Here is a 23,322-nt window from a genome sequence, read left to right as displayed (position 1 = left end):
TTCATGGACTGATATGTCAATATGGGAATGGGGATTGTAATTAAAATGGTTGGCCACTGTGAAATTCCGCTTTGGCAGATGAAGCCGGGGTGCTCGACAAAGCGGTTTCCCAATCTATGTAGGGTCTCACCAATGCAGAGGAGGCCCCATCGGAAGCACCAGATACAATAGACGACTCCAACAGATTCATAGGTGAAGTGTAGCCTTGCCCGGAAGGACACTTGGGTCCCTGAATGGAGGTAAGGGTGGAGTTGAATGGGCAGGTGTAGCACTTCTGTCGCTTGCAAGGATACATTTTGAAATAAATGACTTTTCATTTCTGCAGTCTCATCATTTCTTTAAGAAGAAAAGCAACCCCTTTCCTTTACCAATTTGCAAATGTTAACAAGGCTCTAGAACAGTTTTTAGTCCCCATCGTCTTGAATAACTACTTACCACAATATTGGGAACATTGGGAGTATACTAGATCAGGTGCAAACTTCATACCAGCACACCTATGTAACATTGCACGTGATAATTGCATTTGCAACCATCAACACCAATGTTGCACATAAGTTTCAATGCTCAGCTCTTCAGTATTTAGCAATATCCTCTCTATAAAATGATTGCTTAAATCAAACATTAGTGGCACTAAGTATACACCATTTGAATGTATAACAGTTAAGCTAGTCTTAAGCTTTACCCACAAAGTAAAATGAGCTCAATATTGAGTTTCATAGCAACACTAGTACTGATCATGTAATGCATTCAAATCAATGAGTTGCAATTTTAAAGGCAATTTTTATGCAATGAGTTCACATTTTCTCAGGAAGAAAATAGCTCTAGTGATTGGTAACATTTTCTTACACCATAAAGAGCAAAAGGATAGCAAGGGACAAAATTGGTCCTCTGGAAGATCAGAGTGGCAATCTATATGCAGAGTTGGGGGTGAACTTATTAGATTTTTTTCTTTTTGCATCTGCATTTAACGGGAAATGGACACAGAGTTTATGGATGTGAGGCAGTGCAGCAGCAAGGTCATGGACCCTATACAGATTACAAAGAAGGAGGTGTTTGCTGTCTTGAGGCAAATCAGGCAAACCCCCAAGCCCTGACAATGTGTTTAGACCCTACGGAAGGCAAGTGCAGGAACTGCAGGGGCCCTAGCAGAGATACTTAAAACATCCTTCACTAATGGATGAGGTACGGCGGATAGCTAATGTTGGTCCATTGTTTAAGAAAGGCTCTAAGAATAAGCCAGGAAATTATAGGCTGTTGAGCCTGACATCAATAGAGAGACAGTTATTGGAAGGTATTCTAAGGGACCAGATATGTAAGTATTTGGATAGACGGGGACCGATTAGGGATAGTGAAAAGGGTTTTATGCACGGTAAGTCGTGCCTAACCAAACTAGAGTTTTTCGAGGAAGTTAACAGGAAAGTTGATGAAGGTAAGGCAGTGGATGTTGTCTCCATGGACTTTTGCAAGCCCGTTGACAAGGCCCCACACGGAAGGTTGGTTAAGAAGGTTCAGTCACTTGGCATTCAAGATGAGGTAGTAAATTGGATTAAACATTGGCTTTGTGGGAGAAGCCAGAGAGTAGTAGTAGATGGTTGCCTCCCTGACTGGAGACCTGTGACTAGTGGTGTGCTGAAGGGACTGGTTGCCATCTATATCAACAATCTAGATAATAATGTGGTAAACTGGATCAGCAAATTTGCAGATGACACCAAGACTGGAGGTGGCGGTGTAATGACAGTGAGAAAGCCTACCAAAATTTCCAGTGGGAATCTGGACCAGCTGGAAAAATGGCAGATGGAACTTAATGCAGACAAGAGTGAGGTGCTGCACTATGGGAGGCCCAGCCAGGTTAGGTCTTACATGGTGAGCAGCAGGGCACTGAGGAGTGTGGTAGAACAAAGGGATCTGAGAATACAGGTCCATAATTCATTTTAAAGTGGCATCACAGGTATTGGCCTTTATAAATCAATGTACTGAGTACAGGAGTTGGGATGTAATGCTGAAATTGTGTAAGATGTTGGCGAGGCCTAATTTGGAGTATTGTGTGCAGGTTTGGTCACCTACCTACAGGAAAGATATCAATAAGATTGAAAGAGTGCAGAGAAAATTTACAAGGCTGTTGCCAGGAATTGAGGATCTGAGTTATAGAGAAAGGTTGAATAGGTTAGGACTTTGTTTCCTAGAACATAGAAGATTCAGAGGAGATTTGATAGAGGTATACAAAATATTGAGGGATGTAAATAAGAGTAGGGTGGCAGGGTGGAGCTATGTTTCTACCAAAGGAGATGCAAGGCATTCCTTCCCTCCACTAGCCTGCAGGTCACCCTTGGGCAAGGTGTAGCACCTACTTAGCCCCCACCCGATCATGGTCATGATAAACCATGGGAGCAGTGGATGGTTGTACGAGCAGCTGTCCTGATGCCCATCTTGTAAGGACACTGCCCAGAAGAAGACAATGGCAAACCACTTCTGTAGAAAAATTTGCCAAGAACAATCATGGTCATGAGACCATGATCACCTATGACATGACACATAATGATGACAAAAGATAAATACATTTTCAGAGCAGTAGCTTAATTTGGACTTATGAGAATCCTTAGAATCAAGATGTCTGTTGAGTAAGGAAACTTCTAGGAAAGGTGCTTTGCACTTCCTATTCATAAAAGATAGCTGTTTTAAAATGTAAACTTTTCAATTGATTCACGAAGGGAAATATAGTTAAATTAATGTCAAATAGAATGCTTACTTTCTGTCCTTTTTCGTTTTTTTGGAATACAAACACAGGCGGTGCAATGGCAGGCTTTTCTACAAATAAAGAACAGACAAGAAATTAGTGTGTACATTTTAAAATCACAACTACTTTTCAGCTAAACAAATCTACTGAATAATTCAGCCCAATAAACTCATCTGCACTCAATCTTCTTACTGTAATCCATATTTCTTTCCTTCATTCAGTTATAAACTACCATTCTTCACTTTCTCCCATACACACCCAATACTTGCATTAAAGTGGTACATTCTTACACATGAACCATTCCAAATGCTCCCTCTTTTTTCCCCTATGTTTTGAACCTTCCCTCACACTCACACTTTCATCTCAACCATATAGCCCTCAAGCATTATTCCTTAAAAATGCAGTTTAACTTGCCTCATACAAGTCCCTCTCCAAAGAGGGGCTTTAAGACACCCTCTGCCACACATAACCAACTTGCACATTGTAATTTCCTTAGGTCCATGTGCACTATCAAGTGCACACATCACATTCAAATGCTTTGTGCTCCTTATGCCCTCTTTGACATGAACATACACGTACATACAAAAATTTAAGTATTCCCTTACATTTTAAGTTGGCACGCACACACACACACAATCACTTTTGCATTTTCACCCATACTCTGGATCCCTCACATCCTAAATCAGTAATTCCACACCAATTGCCACTTCCAGACCTAGTGCTAAATGCCAGCAACTACATTTGAAACTGGCAGCATCTGTCTGTGAGGTCCAGCCCAGTGCTCTTGTGTATACTTGCCTTGTGCATGTAAATGCACTTCAGCATTGGCACATGCTCACTCTCATAATAAATAATCCTTTCGTGCTCACTCCCTTGAGGTACACTTTCCCATTCCTGACAACCTTACATACTTCTCCAACACACCCAACCACATTAATGAGATATCATACTTAAATTATCAATAATCTCACATGCTTGCACTCAATCGCCTTACATGCAACTAGTGCTTGTGTTACCCCTTGCACAGACAATTCCCTATGCCCTCACTGTATATTTCTCACTTTTCCATAGGCTTCTCTTTACACTTGAAAAAAGAAAATGGCATGTAACTAGAGGGTTAGTAAAAGGGTATGAAAGAAAACACCAATTCCCTAAATACCCTACACTGATTCCTGTGACAAGTGCCATGTGGAAAGCACTAAGCAGACTGTTCACACTCACAGGTTTATAAGAAACCTATGGATATTCAGTAGATGAGTACATTCCTAATTAAGACCAACAGACTTGGTGCTAAGAAAACAAGAATAAGGATGCAGATAAAAAGTGGGGTTAACATAAAAGTTTAGCTATAGCATCATTAAATGGGAGGGTAAGGTCAATTGAGTATGCATGCTGCTTCTGAACCCGCCTGTTCTCTCATTACTCTGCTCATTTCTCATATATATTTGAGAAATGATTCTCTGATTCACATTCCTTTATGCAGTCTCTAACATACCCTCACATTCAACCCTGCTGTAATTCTTGCAAAAACCATGCTATTAACTCATGAATGTACAGAGATTCCATCTCAAATAACATGTACATTATTGAACACATACTTCTTGCACATCCCTGGACACAAAACACGCACAACAATAGTGAAACACATGGAAATGACACATCTGGGTTCTGTTATCAGCTTTAAACACCTTTGGAAAATGTTAGAAGTTTGCTGCTTTAATCAGAGAGTAACTGCAAAATAGTACAGCACAGGAAACTTCCATTCAGTGCAGTGCATTTGTCTTCATTTTTTGAAACAACTAATTCTTGTTTTATTTCCTCATAGCCCTACAAATTAATATTATTTCATTATTTAATGAATTCCACTTTGCTGGCCTACTTTAGACACTTCAATCAGCTTTCAGCACTATATTCCTCAATTATAAGACTCAACAATTTCCTTTAAGTCATCTCTGGTACTTTTATTACCTTAAGAGGCCAAACAGTTACTGGCTGTTTTGGCACGGAAAAGTGCTTCCCTAAGAGAGTTATTCTTAAAAGTCAGTCTTTTGTTTTAAACTTCCTGCCCAGCTTCTCTCAATAAGTCTGTCATTTCACACAACATTTTAGTAAATCTTCTCTGTACCCTTCAAAACTTTGACATATTTCCTAAAGTACTGGGGACGCAACAATGTGATATAAAGATTGAGCATGACCCCATTTATGAAACCTGCTATTTTGCATGTATTTTCAAAACACTTCACCCTTCCCTCTACATTCAAAACCTTGAGTATTTCTGCTCTGAAGTCTGTCCCATACGTGCTAAATGGCCTAGTTCTAATTTTAAATGTTTTCCCATTACAGTCAGAAAATATTCCAGTCATCATCTTTCTCTTCATCGTGCCAGTAGCTTGGTGTTCACTAACAGTCAGTCATGTAAGTTCCGGGTACTCAGGAATACCACTGCACTCAGATGTAGAAGGATCCTTCATTGCTGTTTCTGTCACAACTTGTTTTACCAGTCAGAGTTGTTAGCCCTCAGCTGAACTCTCAAACCTGGAAATTCTGGCTTGTCTGGCCTCTACCCTTTCACCTCTTTGGCAATGGATGACCCTACCAAGAGCCAAAGCATAAAGCCCTGACTCCAGCCAGCATAGCTTTCCAGGTCATGGAGCTACGCAAGTCTCCAAACCTTCCAACAAGGTTGTGGTCCTCTTGGAGGTGACCTCTCCCTATGGCCACACTACTTCTGTGAATGGCTCAGATGAGTCTTTGGTCAATAGCAACCCCCCCCCTCCACCCCAAGGATAGTGACTCTGGGAAACTTAACCTTGAATGTAAACAGTATGCAATTAGACTATCACTTTCTGGAGCCGATTATCGTCTGGCACTTTTGTGGCATATTACTTGTCACTTCACCCATGTCTGCATGTATTTTAGGCCCTGCTGCATGCAGGCAAGACTGTGTAATTGGCTTAGGATGTGCAATATTCAATTCCAATAGCACCATTGTCAGCAATGTCCCAATTCTGATCTTATGATGGAAGTGCCTGATGAAGCAGCTAAAGATAGTTGGGCCTAGGACTCTTCGCAAGGTATCTCTGAAATCATCTTCCTACCAGGAGATTGGCCTCTGACAAATGCAACCATCTTCCTTTATGCAAATAATGAATAAAGCCATTGGAGAGTTTTTACCAGCATGTCTTGATGCCACAGTCATTTAAATGATATCTTACTGTGAAGAGCAGTCAATCTGGCAAAAGCCAACTGAGCCATTCACAGGAACACACAAGGTGGTTTTGGTTTTGGGTAATTTTTCACACTGTTAGTAGATGCATACTTCAGGATGCCCTTTATTGACTACAGCTCAGCATTCAATCCCATCATCCTCTCAAAACCAATTAAGAAGCTTCAAAACCATGGGCTGAATACCTCTTTGTGCAATTGGATTCTGGATTTCCCTACTTGTAGACCCCAGTCTGTTAGGATTGGCAACAAAATCTCCTCCATGACCTCCATCAATACAACTGCACCATAGGGCTATGTGCTCAGCCCTCTGCTCCACTCACTTTACACCTATGGCCATGTAGCTAAGCACAGCTCCAATGCCATATTCAAGTTTGCTGATGACACCACTGTCATAGGCCGAAGCAAAGATGGTGATGAATCAGCATAGAGGAGGAAGATTGAAATTTGGCTGAGTTGCGTCATAACAACAATCTCTCATTCAAGACCAAGGAATTGATTACAGACTTTAGGAGAAGGAAACCAGAGGTCCTGAGCCAATCCTCATCAGAGGATTAGAGGTGGAGAGGGTTAGCAACTTAATTTAAAGTGTTACTAAAGGACCAGTCCTGGACCCAGCAAATGCAATTGCGAAGAAAGCACAGTTGCGCCTCTACTTCCTTGGGGGTCTGCAGAAATTCAGCATGACATCTAAAACTTTGGCAAACTTCTATAGATGTGTTGTGGAGAGGATATTGACTGGATGCATCATGGCCTGGTATGGAAACACAAATGCCCTTGAATGGAAAATCCTACAAAAGGTAGTGGATTCGGCCCAGTACATCATGGGTAAAGCCATCCCAATCATTGAGCACATCTACATGAAATGCTGTCGTAGGAAAGCAGCAACCATCATTGGAGATCCCCACCACCCAGGTCATGCTTTTTCTCACTGCTGCCGTCAGGTAGACAATACAAGAGCCTCAGGACTCACAGCACCAGGTTCAAGAACAGTTACTACCCCTCAACCATCAGGCTCTTTGATAGAAGGGAATAACTACACTCACGCCCTATTATTGAAATGTTTCAACAATTTATGATCTCACTTTAAGGACACTTTATCTCATATTTTTGTTATTAATTGCTCTTTATTTATACTTGCATTTGCACAGTTTGTTGTCTTCTGCACTCTGGTTGATCTTTCATTGATCCTATTATAGTTACTATTCTATAGATTTGGTGAGTATGCCCACAGGAAAATGAATCTCAGGGTTGTATATGGTGACATATATATTTTGATGATAAAAATTTACTTTGAACTTTGAGATAGTAGTTTTGCAAATGAACTGAAACAGCTTGCTCTGGCGCAAAGGTCTTCAGTATTACAGTCAGGATTTTGCAAGGTACCATAACCTTGGCATATTGTATTCTCAGTCATTTCTTGATGTCACATGGAATAAATCAAATTGTCTGGAGACTTGTGTCCGTGATGGTGGGGATCTCAGGAAGAAGCGAAGATGAATCACCTACTCAGCATTTTTGTCTAAGTATCCTTGCAAATGCTTTCACCTTCTCTTGAACACTCACACAGTAGGCCCTATCATTAGACCCTGTTCTGTTAGCTGTATTTTTGAGATATGTCTTGTGCTTCTACCAATGAATCCCCATGCCTCACTGAACTGAAACGACCCCCTGGTTTGACAGTGATGTGGAACATGCCAAGCCACATGATTAGCTTGTGCTTGTGTGCATTTCTGCTGCTGTTCACCACATAACATTCACACTCAGATCAGAACTGCCAGATCTTTTTCAAGCCTATTCCATTCCATACATGCAAAGCACAACACGTGACAGAGACTATCTGTGTGAAGATAAGATCACCTCCACAAGAACTGTACAGTTGCCATTTGCAACAACACCAGCATGAATTAAGATTGCTGCTGACCCAATCTGAAGCCATATCCTTCGGGATTTGGTCACCTTAGTCAACAAGGGCATTATCAAGCCATTCTTGGTATTGGATATTGAGGTGCCCCAAAGTACATTGTATGCTCTTGCTACTTTCAGTACTTCTTCCAAGCGCTGCTCAACTTGGAAGACTACTGATTTGGCAGCTGAGCAGGAGGATGCTTCCTGGCCCATGTGTGACCCAATGGTATATTTCATGAGGCCTGGAACTAATGATAAGCTCACCTACTGATACCAGTCATATATGATTGTGCTGCCAATAGGACAAAACAGACTATGATGTAGGAGTCTAGTTTCTTGTCTGCAAAGCACAATTCTGCAAAGATGCAAAAACTTGTAAACTAGTTGAGTAACGATCTTCCAATTATAGACATAGACATAGAATAGTATAGCACAGCACAGGCCCTTCGGCCCACAATGTTGTGCCGACCCTCAAACCCTGCCTCCCATAAAACCTCCCACACAACCTCCCACCTTAAATTCCTCCATATACCTGTCTAATAATCTCTTAAACTTCACTAGTGTATCTGCCTCCACCACTAACTCAGGCAGTGCATTCCACGCACCAACCACTCTCTGAGTAAAAAACCTTACTCTAATATCCCCCTTGAACTTCCCACCCCTTACCTTAAAGCCATGTCCTCTTGTATTGAGCAGTGGTGCCCTGGGGAAGAGGCGCTGGCTATCCACTCTATCTATTCCTCTTATTATCTTGTATACCTCTATCATGTCTCCTCTCATCCTCCTTCTCTCCAAAGAGTACAGCCCTAGCTCCCTTAATCTCTGATCATAATGCATACTCTCTAAACCAGGCAGCATCCTGGTTATATCTCCCCCGTACCCTTTCCAATGCTTCCACATCCACTTCCATATCCTTAGATATGAGAGGAATTATTCTGCCTATTAGGCATTGAATACGTAATGTCCACAAGGACTTTGCAAGATTACCATGCTAGCAACAATTTTGCAATTGCAAAACTCTGTGCTTGGTCAGACAAGCGATCACATTTTATTTTCTGTTTAAATGTGATAGCACTGGTAAAACTACATGGCTTATTCAATCAATTCATTAAGCATTTGTGTGTCAGCAATGTGGATGGGTCCTGGCTCAGATATAGGCTAGATTGAATAATAATGGCTGATATTCAACCAATATCTCACTCTCCCTGTCCAATGGGAATAGTAAACTAAATGGTCTTTATCATAAAGTGGTAGTTTGTAATAGTCATAACTAGAACCAATTGGTTTCTCTATTCTCCAATGATTAACTGAACTGAAGTTTCACAGCAGCTGTGTGAGAATTGATCTCAGTTCTAGCCCTCCATGGCCTTCTAAATAAGAGAATAAATACTGCAACTGTCCAGTTGTCAGGCACCAGTCCCATATGCTAGGATAATTGGAAGATTGTGCATTCCCAATTCCAAGCCTTTTCTCAAGTTTTCTATACCCTGTCATGGAGTCCAAATATCATCCCACCCATCTGCTTTAGTCTGAATGGCAAATATACCTTATTCTCCATCATTAATACAACTTGTAAATAATTCAGGGCGAATCATTGATCCTTAGGGAACTCCATGTTACAATCTTGCAGCTTGAAAACGGCCATTTATTTTGACTTCCTGTCTCCAATAACTAATCTTCAATCCATGCTAAAACATTTCCCCCAATAAGTTCTCATCTTGTGCATCAACCTATTATGTAACACCTAGCCAAATGCTCTCTGAAAATGCAAATAACCAACATTGACAGATTCTCAAGCTACATCCCAGTTGTTAATGTATTTCCATTAGTTTTGTTCTACCCAATATCTCTGCCAACTTCCCTTCTTCACTGAAGACCAATGCAAAACATTTATTTAGAATTTCAGCCATGCCCTTTCGTTCTGTTTTAAAATCACCTACACCTTTCCTTTGATTATCCTTTTATTGATTCGGGATATGGTAGTAAACAAAACTACCAAGGAAAAAAAAAAAGTCATTTGGCCTCAAAAAGAACAGGCAAGCTCTCACAAAAAAATCTGAGGTCAGAATTTAACCCAGCCCACTGGAACCGATGTAGAAGTATTACCTACTGCATCACTGTTGCCCAATGGCACAGTTAGATTTTCAAAAAGGAAGATGGACACCAAGTTAAGAGTACATGGAATGTGGGGTAAATATACAGGCATAGACTTAAAATTAGTTAATATACAGAAAAAAGACAGAATAAAAAATGCAAACAACAGGAATTCTGCAGATGCTGGAAATTCAAGCAACACACATCAAAGTTGCTGGTGAACGCAGCAAGAGTCCTTCAGTTAGTCCTGACGAAGGGTCTCAGCCTGAAACGTCGGCTGCACCTCTTCCTACAGATGCTGCGTTCACCAGCAACTTTGATGTGTGTTGAATAAAAAATGCTTTTGCCAGAATGATGTGCTGTATTTACTCAGGTATTTGTGGTTGGGTCCTAGTTGTGCAGAGTTTATACTCACCGTATAGCTGAAGAGGACAAATGTCATAATTTATTCAAACCCAAGATCAATAGGTTTCTATATATTTCTATGGGCATGGGGATCACGCAGGAAAATGAGCCAAGATAGAAAATCAGATATGATTTCAACAAATGGCAGAGCTGGGTCAAAAGGGTAAGTGAGCGAACATCTCTGTCAATTGTCGTCATCCATCCCTTCCCTATAATCCTGTCCTTCAACTAATACATTCCTTCAGCACTTCATATCCAGTTCTCCCTGACATTAATTCCTATTCTACCAAGCCCGCACTCTTCCCTTAGCTCACATCACATGGCTTCCTCCTGTCAGACTGTCTAACCTCACCCTTCCCAGATCTAAATGACTCTTCTTCCAACCTAATTGTGGTCCTAAAAAGAGGGAAACAGTAATTTTTTTTTTCTGATACTGCACCTTATCACAGCCTCTCCATCCTTCCTCTACTCTGATCTATATTACTTCACCCATTTTTAAAGGTGTTTATTCTATCCCTTTCTCTCTCATCAGATTTATCATCCTTTCCTCCGACTGCTCCCTTCTTCTTTTCTTTCCTAATCCATCACATGTCTCCCCTTCCTTTTCAGACAAATTAGATGTCTCTTTCAGCCACATACTTTTGTCACCCAGGCTCTTTCTGTCACGTTTTATCCTTCCTATCTGTAATATTCCAACCGTTTATTCCGCCCTTATCAAACCAATTATTTCTACTCATTTTTGTTACTAACAATTTTTGTGCTCGTCCTGTAACTCAGCGGGGCCTGGTTAGCCGGTGTTCTGTTGTGGGTGTGTATGCCCAATTCCTCTCCCCTCATATTCCCATTCATTGAGAATTGATACCGTAACACTCCTATCTATCACATAGATCGATATTTCCACCCTACAAACCCAGAATTACAAGGTTGAACATGCGCCTTGCTTACTCTGCGCCCCAAAGCACCGTGCCCATTTTCACTTGCTTACCTTCGTTTGCCAGATCCGCCATTTTAGGATTCTCCGCTTCCCCACAATACCTTGGGAGCGGAAGATAATAATGCGCATGCGATTTATTCCAGTCGCGCCAGTTTTTTTCATTGATTCTATGTGTGCGCGTTTCTGCAGACGCGCTCGGAGGGGGTGGACTGAGCATGCGCTGTCGGGTCTGGCGAGACCCCAGTGACGGACCTGTACTCTGTTGTTGGGAAGGTCCGGTTGTCGAGGCCAAGCACGACTTTAGCTTTGCCATTGGGTCACCAGGCATGCCAACTGTATGACTGATGTCAAAACAAAATGTCATGTGTAAAAATGCAAATTAAGTGTGGATTGTCGAGGTCTGAAATGCGAAATGCTCACCAGATCTCTCAGGTCGATTACATCCCTGGGGTGAATTGGCCTGAAATGGTAACTATTTCTTCATAGATGCTGTTACGTACAACCAGCTTATTCTAACTACGTGTGTGGGACCAAGGATGGGGATTTTTTTCAAAACGCAAACACGAGGAAATCTGCAGATTTCCCCCCTCCCACTTTCAAATCTCTTACTGTCTCTTCTTTCAGTTAGTACTGACGAGGGATCTCGGCCCGAAACGTCGACTGTACCTCTTCCTAGAGATGCTGCCTGGCCTGCTGCGTTCACCAGCAACTTTGATGTGTGTTGCTTGAAATTCCAGCATCTGCAGATTTCCTCGTGTTTGCGAAATCTGCAGATGCTATAAATTCAAACAGCACACACAAAATGCTGGTGAAACGCAGCAGGCCAGACAGCATCCATGGGAAGAAGCACAGTGGACGTTTCGGGCCGAGACGCTTCGTCAGGATGACTGTGCTTCTTCCTATGGATGCTGTCTGGCCTGCTGCATTCCACCAGCATTTTGTGTGTGTTGATGCGGATATTTTTCATGGGGACTTCTGTATAAAGTTCAAAGTAAATTTATTGTCAAAGTACATATATGTCACCATATACAACCCTAAGATGCATTTTCTTGTGGGCATACTCAATAAATCTAATAACCATAATCGAATCAATAAAACACAGCATCAACAGGGTGGGCAACCAGTCTGCAAAAGATAAACTGCAAATACAAGAAGGAGAGAAAAAAAGAAATAATAATTAATAAATAAGCAATAAATATCCAGAATATGAGATGAAGAATCCTTGAATTAAAGTCCAAAGGTTGTGGGAACATCTCAAAGATGGGGCAAGTAAAGTTGAGTGTAGTGATCTCCTTTGGTTCAAGAGCCTGATGATTCAGGAGCAGTCGCTGTTCCTCAACCTGGTGGTGTCAGGCCTGAGGCTCCTGTACCCTCTTCCTGATGGCAGCAATGAGAAGAGAGCATGACCAAGGTGGTGGGGGTCCCTGATGATGGATGCTGCTTTCCTGCGAAGGTGCTCAATGGTAAGGAGGGATTTACCTGTGATGGACTGGGTTATATCCAATACTTTTTGTAGGATTTTCCGTTCAAGGGTATTGGTGTTTCTATATCAGGCTGCGATGCAACCAGTCATTATACTCTCCACCACACATCTATAGAAGTTTGTCAAAGTTTCGGATGTCATACTGAACCTTCGCAAACTCCTGAGGATGTAGAGGCTGTGTTTTCTTTGGAATTGCACCTGCGTGTTGAGCCCAGGACAGGTCCCCTGAAATTATAATACACCCCGTACTGAGGAATTCAAAGTTGCTGACCCCCTCTGTCTGTGATCCTCCTGATGAGGACTGGCTCATGGACCTGAGAGTTTCCTCTTCCTGAAGTCAATAATCAGCTGCTTGGTCTTGCTGAAATTGAGTGAGAGATTGTTGAATTGACTTTATTATTTACATCCTTCATATACATGAGAAGTAAAAATCTTTATGTTACATCTCCGTCAAAATATGCAATGTGCAAATATAATAAATTATAATAAATAGTATGTACAACAGTACAATCAATATAACACAGAAATACAGTTGTGCCATCATGAATTAATCAGTCTGATAGCCTGATTGAAGAAGCTGTCCTGGAGCCTGTTGGTCCTGGCTTTTATGCTGTGGTACCGTTTCCTGGATGGTAGCAGCTGGAACAGATTGTGGTTGGGGTGACTCGAGTCCCCAATGATCCTTCGGGCCCTTTTTACAGAACTGTGTTTGTAAATGTCCTGAATAGTGGGAAGTTCGCATCTATAGATGCGCTGAGCTGTCGGCATCACTCTCTGCAGAGTCCTTCGATTGAGGGAAGTACAGTTCCCATACCAGGCAGTGATGCAGCCAGTCAGGATGCTCTCAATCGTGCCCTATAGAAAGTTCTTTGGATCTGGGGGCTGTTACCAAACTTCTTCAACCGTCCGAAGTGGAAGAGACACTGCTGTGCCTTTTTCACCACACAGCCGATATGTATGGACCACATGAGATCCTCAGTGATGTTTATGCCGAGCAATTTAAAGCTGTTCACCCTCTCAAACTCAGATCCATTGTTGTCAATAAGAGCTAACCTGTCTCCACTCCTTCTGTAGTACACAATCAGCTCCTTTGTTTCTGCGACATTGAGGGAGAGGTTGTTTTCTTATGGCGTCGCTCAGCCAGATTTTCAATCTTCTTCCCATATGCTGATTCGTCACCACCCTTGAGACGGCCAACGACGGTGATGTCATCAGCAAACTTAAATATGGCATTGGGGCTGTGCTTAGCCTCACAGACATAAGTATAAAGTGAATCGAGCAGGGGCCCAATCACACAGCCTTGACTTCTTGCACCTGCGCTGACTGAGATTGTGAAGGAGACGCTGTTGCTATTCTGGGATCTGCAAGTGAAGAAATCAAGGATCCATTTGCACAAAGAGGTATCGAGGCATGAAGCTTATTGATTAGTTTTGAGGGGATGGTGGTATTGAATACCAGGCTATAGTCAATAAAGAGCAACCTGATGTATTCATCCTTGCTATCCAGATGTTCCAGGGGTGAGAGAAAAGCCAAGGAAATGGCATCTTTACTGGACCTGTTGTGCCAGTAGGCAACTGAAGTGGATCCAAGTCACTCCTCAGGCCAGAGTTGATGTGTTTCATCACCGACCTCAAAGCACTTTATCACTGTGGATGTAATTGCGACTGGATGATAGTCATTGAGGCAGGTTACCATATTCTTCATCGGCATCAGTATAGTTGAAGCCTACTTGAGGTAGTTGGGTAACCTGAAATTGCTGAAGCAAGAGATTAAAGATCTCAGTGAACACTCCAGCCAGTTGAGCAACACAGGTCTTCAGTTCTCTGCAAGTACCCCGTCTGGGCAGATGGTTTTCACTGATTAAAGATCTCAGTGAACGCTCCAGCCAGTTGAGCAACACAGGTCTTCAGTTCTCTGCAAGTACCCCGTCTGGGCAGATGGTTTTCACTGATTAAAGATCTCAGTGAACGCTCCAGCCAGTTGAGCAACACAGGTCTTCAGTTCTCTGCAAGTACCCCGTCTGGGCAGATGGTTTTCACTGATTAAAGATCTCAATGAACGCTCCAGCCAGTTGAGCAGCACAGGTCTTCAGTTCTCTGCAAGTACCCCGTCTGGGCAGATGGTTTTTGTGGGTTCAACCTCACGTTGGCCTCAGAGACTGTAACCACAGGATCATCACGGGCAGTGGGAGTTCATGATGGTCCCTCCATGTTTTATTTATTATGTAAGTATTTTTTAAAAACTGTGGATGCTGGAGATCTTAAACAGTTGCTGCAAAAAAAGGAGCCAACGTGTCAGGCAGCATCTGTGGGAGGAGAAGCAGTTAATACTTAAATTACTGTATTCTCTTTCTCTGTTCTGATTAAAGCTAGACCTTTCATGAGAAGTACTACTGCTCCTTCCATCAGAATGGTTACTCAGGTTCAGTACAGACCTCTGGAAATTAAAACAGGAGGTTCTGGAAGTAGCAGGTTGGGCAGCATGGATGGAGAGAGAAACACAGTTAATGTTTGAAGTCAGTGGCCCATCATCAGAGTTTTCTAAAGGTGATGAGTGCTTCCACTTCTACCTCTTATTCAAGCAATGGATTCTAGAAGAAAATAGAAGCAGGAATAGGCCACCAGGCTCCTGAAGATCACCCCACCACTGGATATAATCATGGCTGATCTCTGCTTGCTGTGTCAGTTCTCTGTAACCCTCAAATCCTCAATATCTAAAATTTTTACCTCAGCTTCTCCTTAAGTACATATCTGCCGTGCTTGGGAGCAGAGAATTCCAGGAAAGAAATTTCTATGCACCTCAGTTTTATAGGACGCTTATAGCTGTCCCTCCTCATTCGTGACTCTCCAATTAATGAAAACATCTCATCACCTACCTTGTAAAGTACCCCCTCCTAAAAACTTGAATGTTTGAATAAGGTTACCCCCCCCCCATTCTTATAAACTGAGGAATACAAACCCAACCTGTTGTGGCTGATGAAAACTGAGCCACATGGGAGCCGTAACTGGGAAATTTAAGTCTTTACTCACAGCAAACCTCCAGCAGTGGGAGGGTCCAGAGGATTCACGGAAATCTAATTCTCCCGACACAATGTTTTGTTCTTCTTCAACATAAATATGACAATGAATAGTTAACTGCAGTTTCAATTGCTATAATCACCTGCTTAACTTTAACACTTGGAATATAGGCAGACAAATTTACAGAATTACATATTTACAATGGCCACACATCCCAACTGCTATCTGTTCCAAAACCCAAACACTCAGTGGCCGGTTTACTAGGTACCTCCTGTACCTAATAAAGTGGCCATTGAGTATATGTCTGTAGTCTTCTGTTGCTATAGCCCATCCACTTCAAGGTTCAATGTGCTGTGCATTCAGAGAAGCTCTTTTGCACATTACTGTAGTAATGTATGATTTTTTGAGATACTGATGCTTTCCTGTCAACTTGAACCAGTCTGGCCATTCTCTTCTGGCCTCTCATTAACAAGGTGTTTTCACCCACAGACTACTGCTAACTGGATATTTTTGTTTTGTTTTTCACACCATTCTCTTTAAACTCTAGAGGCTGTTGTGCGTGATAATCTCAGGAGATCAGCAGTTTCTGTGATACTCAAACCACCTCACCTGGCACCAACAATCATTCCACAGTCAAAGTCACTTAGATCACATTTCTTCCCCATTCTGATGTTTGGTCTGAACAACAACTGAAACTCTTGACCATGTCTGCATGCTCTGATGCATTGAGTTGTGGCCACATGATTGGCTGATTAGATATTTGCATTGAAAAATAGGTGTACAGTTGTACCTATAAAGTGGCCACTGAGGTTATTTTCCTTTTCGGTGCTTAATAATGATACCATGAATAAAAAAAACAAATGAGAAGATTAAAAGACAAAAGAGGCCTGTCCTGATCTGTGCCTTAAGTGGCAGGGATACACCTTTACCAATGTGCTAATAGCAGGAACATTCAGTTATTGTCTTTCCATGTGTAGTTTCAATGGGACAGAAAATGTCCCACACCCACTGATTGGTTTCATAGACCACAAAGTATCAGTTGGAAGTTAAACTGTGTATATGTTTTATTTCCTGAAGACTGGTTCTCATTTTAGTCCATTCATAATTATGCTATCCAACACTGTTCAATCTCCAAATAATAATCCCTCACACACCCTCCCAGGAAGGCCAAATTTTAAGAAGGATCGAATTAAGTAGGGCAGGTAAAATGTCCTTCACTTAAGATTCATGCCCCAGTTACTCATTACCATTTCCCTATGTGGATCTACAGCTACACTATTAATCATCTCTAACTGTAAGATTCCAGCAGACAAGAGGTACAGGAGCCTTACATATATATATATATATATTTCTGTTAGGTACATGGGTTATAACCAAAAGAAAAATGGCTTGCGTTGCCTAGCACTTTAGTGCAAGGGTGTTGATTAGGTGCGTCAAAAATCAAACTTAAGATATTTGCAAAGATAGAGCAAAGAAAACTGCCAATATTTACAAAACACAATAATAGCTCCGTACTTATTATGCATGTCCTGTGTGAACTCCTGGCTACCCCACTCACTCTCTCACTGAGGGTGATGAGCTTTTTTTTAGCACTAGGACATACATTTTTAATTAGAATATGATGCACCCCACAATATAGTTACAATCATTTACAAAATGAACACAGGTATCTGCATTAACTACTGTATACAAATAGCATAGAGACATTTGCACATCCTCATTACTAAAGAAATGGAATATTTTGTTGTGTAGGTGGGAAAGGCACCATAAAGCCAACGTCAGCGCATCGGCCTCAGTTTAGGATCCATTATGAGAATATACTGGGGAAAGTCACTGAAGTGTGTACACTCAGCACAGTGGCAGCAGGAAGACAAAGCAATGCTGGTGTGTGTAAATGCATGTGTAAGGAGTGTGTTTACAGACTACTCTCCGTCACAGTTTCTTACTGTAATTTATACACCGCTGTAACAAATCTTTTACCTGTCTATGTCTATTCCGCAGTTCCTTTCTAGGTGACCCAGTTACTGGCACACAAAGCAAGTATTCTGTGTCTTTGCAGCAGCAATATTCATTATAGCCACTTTATGGCTTTACACCCTCCCGGGTCTATCTTCCCGACCCACAATACTATCACTGGGTAGGTTAATTTCACTGCTATTCCTAAGTCTAAAATTTCCTGGTGGGCTAGATCATCCCTCCCTAGATTGTCCAACTGAGTACTCCTCATCTGCTCGATATCTATGGACTACACAATCCGTGTCAGGCTCATCAGCTCTCTGAACCAATAACGTTATCGTTCCCCAGTATGTTGTGATATTTCAATGTACACGTGACAAATAAGTCAGGTCTTTGTTTCATTTTTGTGAGTCATGCACTCGATCCCTCAGATTTCACTCATTTACAATTGTTGCCATTTACTTTACTTTATATTTTATTGTCGCCAAACAATTGGTACTAGAACATACAACCATCACAGCGATATTTGATTCTGCACTTCCCACTCCCTGGATAATGATAATTTAATAATTATATTTTAATTTACATTTATATTTTATTTATATTAAATAATATGTTTCATATATATTTATTAAATATTTAATATTATATTTATATTTATATTTTAATTTATATTTTAATAATGGATATTTTAATGACGATCAATCATATAGTTCCTCAACTCAGTGCATGTCCTCACATTTTCCCTTCTAGATCTCTACTGGTGGAGGTTGTCCATTCTATTCGACAATGGCAAGAAACCTTGTGCGGGAGAGTTTTTAAAGCGGAAAAGACATTGCACAGGGGCGGTTCCACTCTCTCACCCTTGCTAGTCTGGGTCCAGTGGTACAAGTAGTTGTCACAGACTGAGGTTACAGTGGATGACCATGATTTCTATTGTGCCTTGACATGCCCTTCATTCTCCACGGAGCATTGCAGAAACCGCCTTCCTGGCCATTGGATCTCACTGTAGATCTCATCTGCCCAATTCGCCAGAGCTGGCTTTGCATGCTTGGACAGGCATGTTCCTATCTCACCAGGGTACGAAGCCCGCCGGCTTCCCTCACCTGGTTTAGCCTGCCTGTCGAAGCAGTGCACTGGGGTGTGACTGCCGTCACATGCAAGCAGCTAGTTGGAGTCACAGGTGAGAGCTGAGTGTCTGTTGAGGAGCAAAGGTGAGTAAGCTGCTCCAGACTGGACACAACAAACACCTCCCTTCACCAGAGGTAGTATCCCTCCCTGGATAACCATTTGCCCCTACTACCCTCCTGAGTAAGGAAAGAAATCCCTACATTCCTTTGAATTTTCAAGTAACTCATATTTTGACCCCTTTGCTAAAGATAATATTATTTCTCTCTTTACTCTGCCATGAACCACTATAATTTTCTACATCTAGGTATGTCTCCCTTCAGCTTCCATTGTTCCAAAGCAAACAATCTACGCTAAACCAATCTTCCATCATTTTGTGGCTAGAATATTGCAATCCTGGCAACCTCTTTGCAAATTTCCTCTACACGCTCTCCAGCACAATCAGAATAACCATTCCGAGAACTTGATGATGAGAGGCATTGATCGTGTGGATAGTCAGAGGCTTTTTCCCAGGGCTGAAATGGCTAGCACGAGAGGGGACAGTTTTAAGGTGCTTGGAAGTAGGTACAGAGGAGATGTCAAGTTTAAGTTTTTTACGCAGAGAGTGGCGAGTGTGTGGAATGTGCTGCCGGCGATGGTGGTGGAGGCAGATATGATAGAGTCTTTGAAGAGACTCCTGGATAGGTACATGGATCTTAGAAAAATAGAGGGCTATGGGTAACCCTAGATAATTTCTAAGGTAAGGACATGTTTGGCACAGCCTTGTGGGCCGAAGGGCCTGTATTGTGCTGTAGGTTTTCTATGTTTCTATGTTAACCTTTGGTTTATCAGATGGACACAGTTATACTTCCATATTACTTCCCTCCAATTATATTCTGCTGTCGTAAAACTAGGTTCTTCCCATGTGCACGTGGGTTAGTAGGTTTATTGGTCATTGTAAATTGTCCTGTGTTAGGCTTGGGGTTAAATCAGTCTGCTGCAAGGCGGTGTGTCTCTGTGGGCTGGATAGGCCTGTTCTGCACTGTATCCCTAAATTAATTAATTAATAATTTTTAAAACTTTTTTTATCCATCTTGTATACTTGACCTTTGTACCCTACTTCACTCAATATCCTGCCATTTATTATATATTACGTAACCTTGTTGCACTGAAATTAACGACAGAGAAAGGCAAAATCTCAGATTTGGAATATATGTTACAGTTCTAAGATCCACATTATTATTGAGATGCACAGAATTATCCCCCATCCCCCTTCCCTCACCCACCTTACCTAGCTTAACTTAGCACCTCACACAAAAAATGCTGGTGAACGCAGCAGGCCAGGCAGCATCTATAGGAAGAAGCACATTCAATGTTTCAGGCCGGGACCATTCGTCAGGATGTTGCCTGGCCTGCTGCGTTCACCAGCATTTTTTGTGTGTGTTGCTCGAATTTCCAGCATCTGCAGATTTCCTCGTGTCTTTAACTTAGCACCTGCCAGTTTGTACTCCTTCCCATCCCCACAACTCCTTACTCTGGTTTCTTCATCCTCTCCTTTCCAGTCATGATGAAGGGTCTTGGCCCAAACTGCCGACTGTTTATTCCTCTCCATCGATGATGCCTGACCTGGTGAGTTCCTCCAGCATTTTGTGTATGTGACTCAGAATTATTGGGTATGATTTTTGAATGAATTAAGTGGCAATGTCATGCATGGCTGCACATGGTATTTAATGTCATCACTGTAGTCTATTTAATAAGTAATATAGTATAAATATATTGTTTGATTAAGCCTTCATTGTTTACATAATTTATTACAGGTTATATATAAGAAGTACATGAATAGCTTATGTCTTTACGCTCCACATCATATGTGAGTGCTTCACTCAAGCAAAATTAAGTAGACATGCACCTCCTGGCTCCCATATTTTTCTTTTGATTAACTTTCAGGATTACAAAACATAACAGTGATAATGAGGAAGTTTTAAAATTAACCTGAGACACCCCGACCTGTTCAAACACAGCATGTTTTCTTTTCTTTAGAAGGGGGGGAAACACGTTTGAGTTTTTTAAAAAAGCACAGCATGTTTTTTTTCTTCAGAAGGGGAGAGAAATGGTCAAGTTTTTAAAAAAGGGCAGAAAACTGACAAAATGCACAGATTCATAAACAGTGAGTACCAGGTGATAATAATAATAAATTAAAAAAAGCAGAAAAGGCTAGCAACATCAGAGAGATAGGCGCGTTCGATTGCAGAACAGATAACTGGATGATGTGTACTGAACAAACTGAGCAGTATTTTGAAGCAAATGAAACAGCCAATGAAAAGTGAGTGCCAGTGTTACTGAGTGTAATATTTGTAAAAGCATACAGTTTGCTTAGAAGTTTAACTGCTACAACCAAACCAGCTGAAAGAGCTTTGCTGATATTGTGATAGTAATGCAGGAGCGTTTAGAACTGAAACCATCATTGATTGCAGAATGCTTTAGGTTTCATAAGTAGAATCGAAAGGAAGGGGAGTTCATTTCAGCATACATCGCTGAATTGACCAAATTCTCCAATCATTTTCAGTTCAGTGGTGAGCTTAAAGATGCACTGAGAAATCATTTAGTTTGTGGAACCTTACAAGAAAGCATTCAAAAACAGTTCCTAAATGAAGCACAAATCATATTTAAAAGAGCAGTTGAAGTCAATGTATCAATGGAACCAGCAGACAGAGACGCAGGTGAGTTGCAGTCAGCAATGAAAGTGAGCATGAACAAAATTGCAACTTCTAAACAGAGGCCTGCTTGGCTGAACAAATTGTGTTACCAATATGACAGGGTCTCAAATACATGCAGGTTTAAAGGTGAAACTTGCAGAAAATGATCAAACTAGGATACATATAAAGTGCATGTCGGGCAGACAAAAATAAATGAAATGCGCAGGAAAGATAAAAAGTCAAGTTGCAGTTTCAAAAAGAGCACTTATCTGCATGCTGTTGAGGAAAAATCTGATAACAAGGAGAGTGACACAGAACTGAGTAGCCTTAAGATTTACAAAGTGAAAACTAACAGGAGACAAGCAATATGGCTTACACCAGAAGTGAATGGCAAATTAGTTAAAAAGGAATTGAAGACTGGCTCGGCTGTTTCAGTCATGAGTTTGAACAGCATTTGAAAGATATTTAACTGAAGCCTGCAGATATTAAACTAAAAACTTATACTGGAGAAGTTTTTAACTCCCATGGGAAGGACATTTGTAACAGTGAAATACAGCAACCAACAAGCCACACTGGGCTTGTTTGTGGTAAAAATATGAAGGCCCCCATTGTGGAGACATGAGTGGCTGAGACAACTACAACTTGATTGGAGATCCATCCATCAATTGCCTGCCACATTCCTTGTAATAGAGTCAACTGAAAGTGAATTAAGAAAGGTACCGGATGATGCCACAGCAGTGTTCAGGGATGGCATACCCAAATGTATCAAGAGTAAAACAGTATTAAATGAAAATGCCACACCCATCTGGTTCCTTATACTATCCATGATAAAGTAGCCAGTCAGTTAGATCACATGGAGGCTGAAGGAATTCTTTCCAAGGTTGAGTGGAACCCATTGGCAATGCCAGTGGTCCCAGGAGTCAAAAAGAATGGGTCTGTCAGTATCTGTACTAATTTTAAGATCACCATTAACCCAGTACTGAAAGTAGATCAAACCCTCTACCTAGCATAAAGGATATCTTTGCAAACCTTTCTGGAGGGAGACAGTTCAGCAAAGTGCACTTAGCTGAGGCCTATCTACAGATGGAGATGGAAGAAGTGTCCAAAGTGTGCCTCACCTTAAACACTCATAAAGGGCTTTATCGCTATAATGGGATTAATTTTGGAGTAGTCTGGCAAAAAGCTATGGGCCATGTGCTGCAAGTCTGCCCAGGCGCTCAGTGTTACCTGGATGACATCATTGTTACAGGTAAGAATGACAAGCAACATCGCCAAAATCTCAAGACAGTGTTAAAAACATTAGAAATTTTTGTGCTCAGAGCATGTCACAACAAGTGTTGATTCTTAAAACCAAGCATCACTCACTAAGGTCACACCACTGATGCACACAGGTGTGCTGAGAAAATTCAAGCAGTGATGGATGCCCCGAAGCCAAAGGAGATGTCACAGCTGTGGTCCTTTTTAGGATCTGTCAATTACTATAACAAGTTCCTGCCAAACTTGGCTACTGTGCTCGCCTTATGGTATAGGGGATGCCATGTCACATGTTCTGAGTGATGGAAGTGAACAGCCCCCAAGCCTTTGCATCATGTTCCCTTACTGCTGCAGAGAAAAATCATGCACAGATTGATAGTCTGTTTGGGGTGTAAAACTCTTCAACCAGTACCTGTATGGGAGAGAGTTTACTATTCTTCAACTACTGGTTTTCCTTGGTTGTGGATTCCACATTCACCATTGCTCCTCTTATACCATGAGTTCACTCA

General features: G+C 41.5%; 1 protein-coding gene across 5 annotated transcripts in view; it reads right to left on the bottom strand.

Moving 5' to 3' along the window:
• The window catches only part of ranbp3b (RAN binding protein 3b), a 171,954-nt gene that overhangs the window by 123,740 nt on the left and 24,892 nt on the right, over positions 1 to 23,322 (bottom strand). For 3 of the 5 annotated variants that reach the window (XM_072244194.1, XM_072244197.1, XM_072244195.1), the window contains exons 1-2: positions 11,352 to 11,398; positions 2,747 to 2,805 (exon numbers count right to left, since the gene is read on the bottom strand). In XM_072244194.1, the coding sequence (XP_072100295.1) occupies positions 2,747 to 2,805; positions 11,352 to 11,373 (81 nt within the window). In that variant the 5' untranslated portion in view covers positions 11,374 to 11,398. Of the gene's footprint in view, positions 1 to 2,746; positions 2,806 to 11,351; positions 11,399 to 23,322 lie in introns of those variants that run through there. The other 2 variants (XM_072244196.1, XM_072244198.1) reach the window with 1 other exon arrangement.

Source organism: Mobula birostris, chromosome 26, assembly GCF_030028105.1.
Source record: "Mobula birostris isolate sMobBir1 chromosome 26, sMobBir1.hap1, whole genome shotgun sequence".
NCBI classification, from domain to species: Eukaryota; Metazoa; Chordata; class Chondrichthyes; order Myliobatiformes; family Myliobatidae; genus Mobula; species Mobula birostris.
Note: the sequence above shows the minus strand (reverse complement) of the source record. Positions and strands in the feature narration are given on the sequence as shown.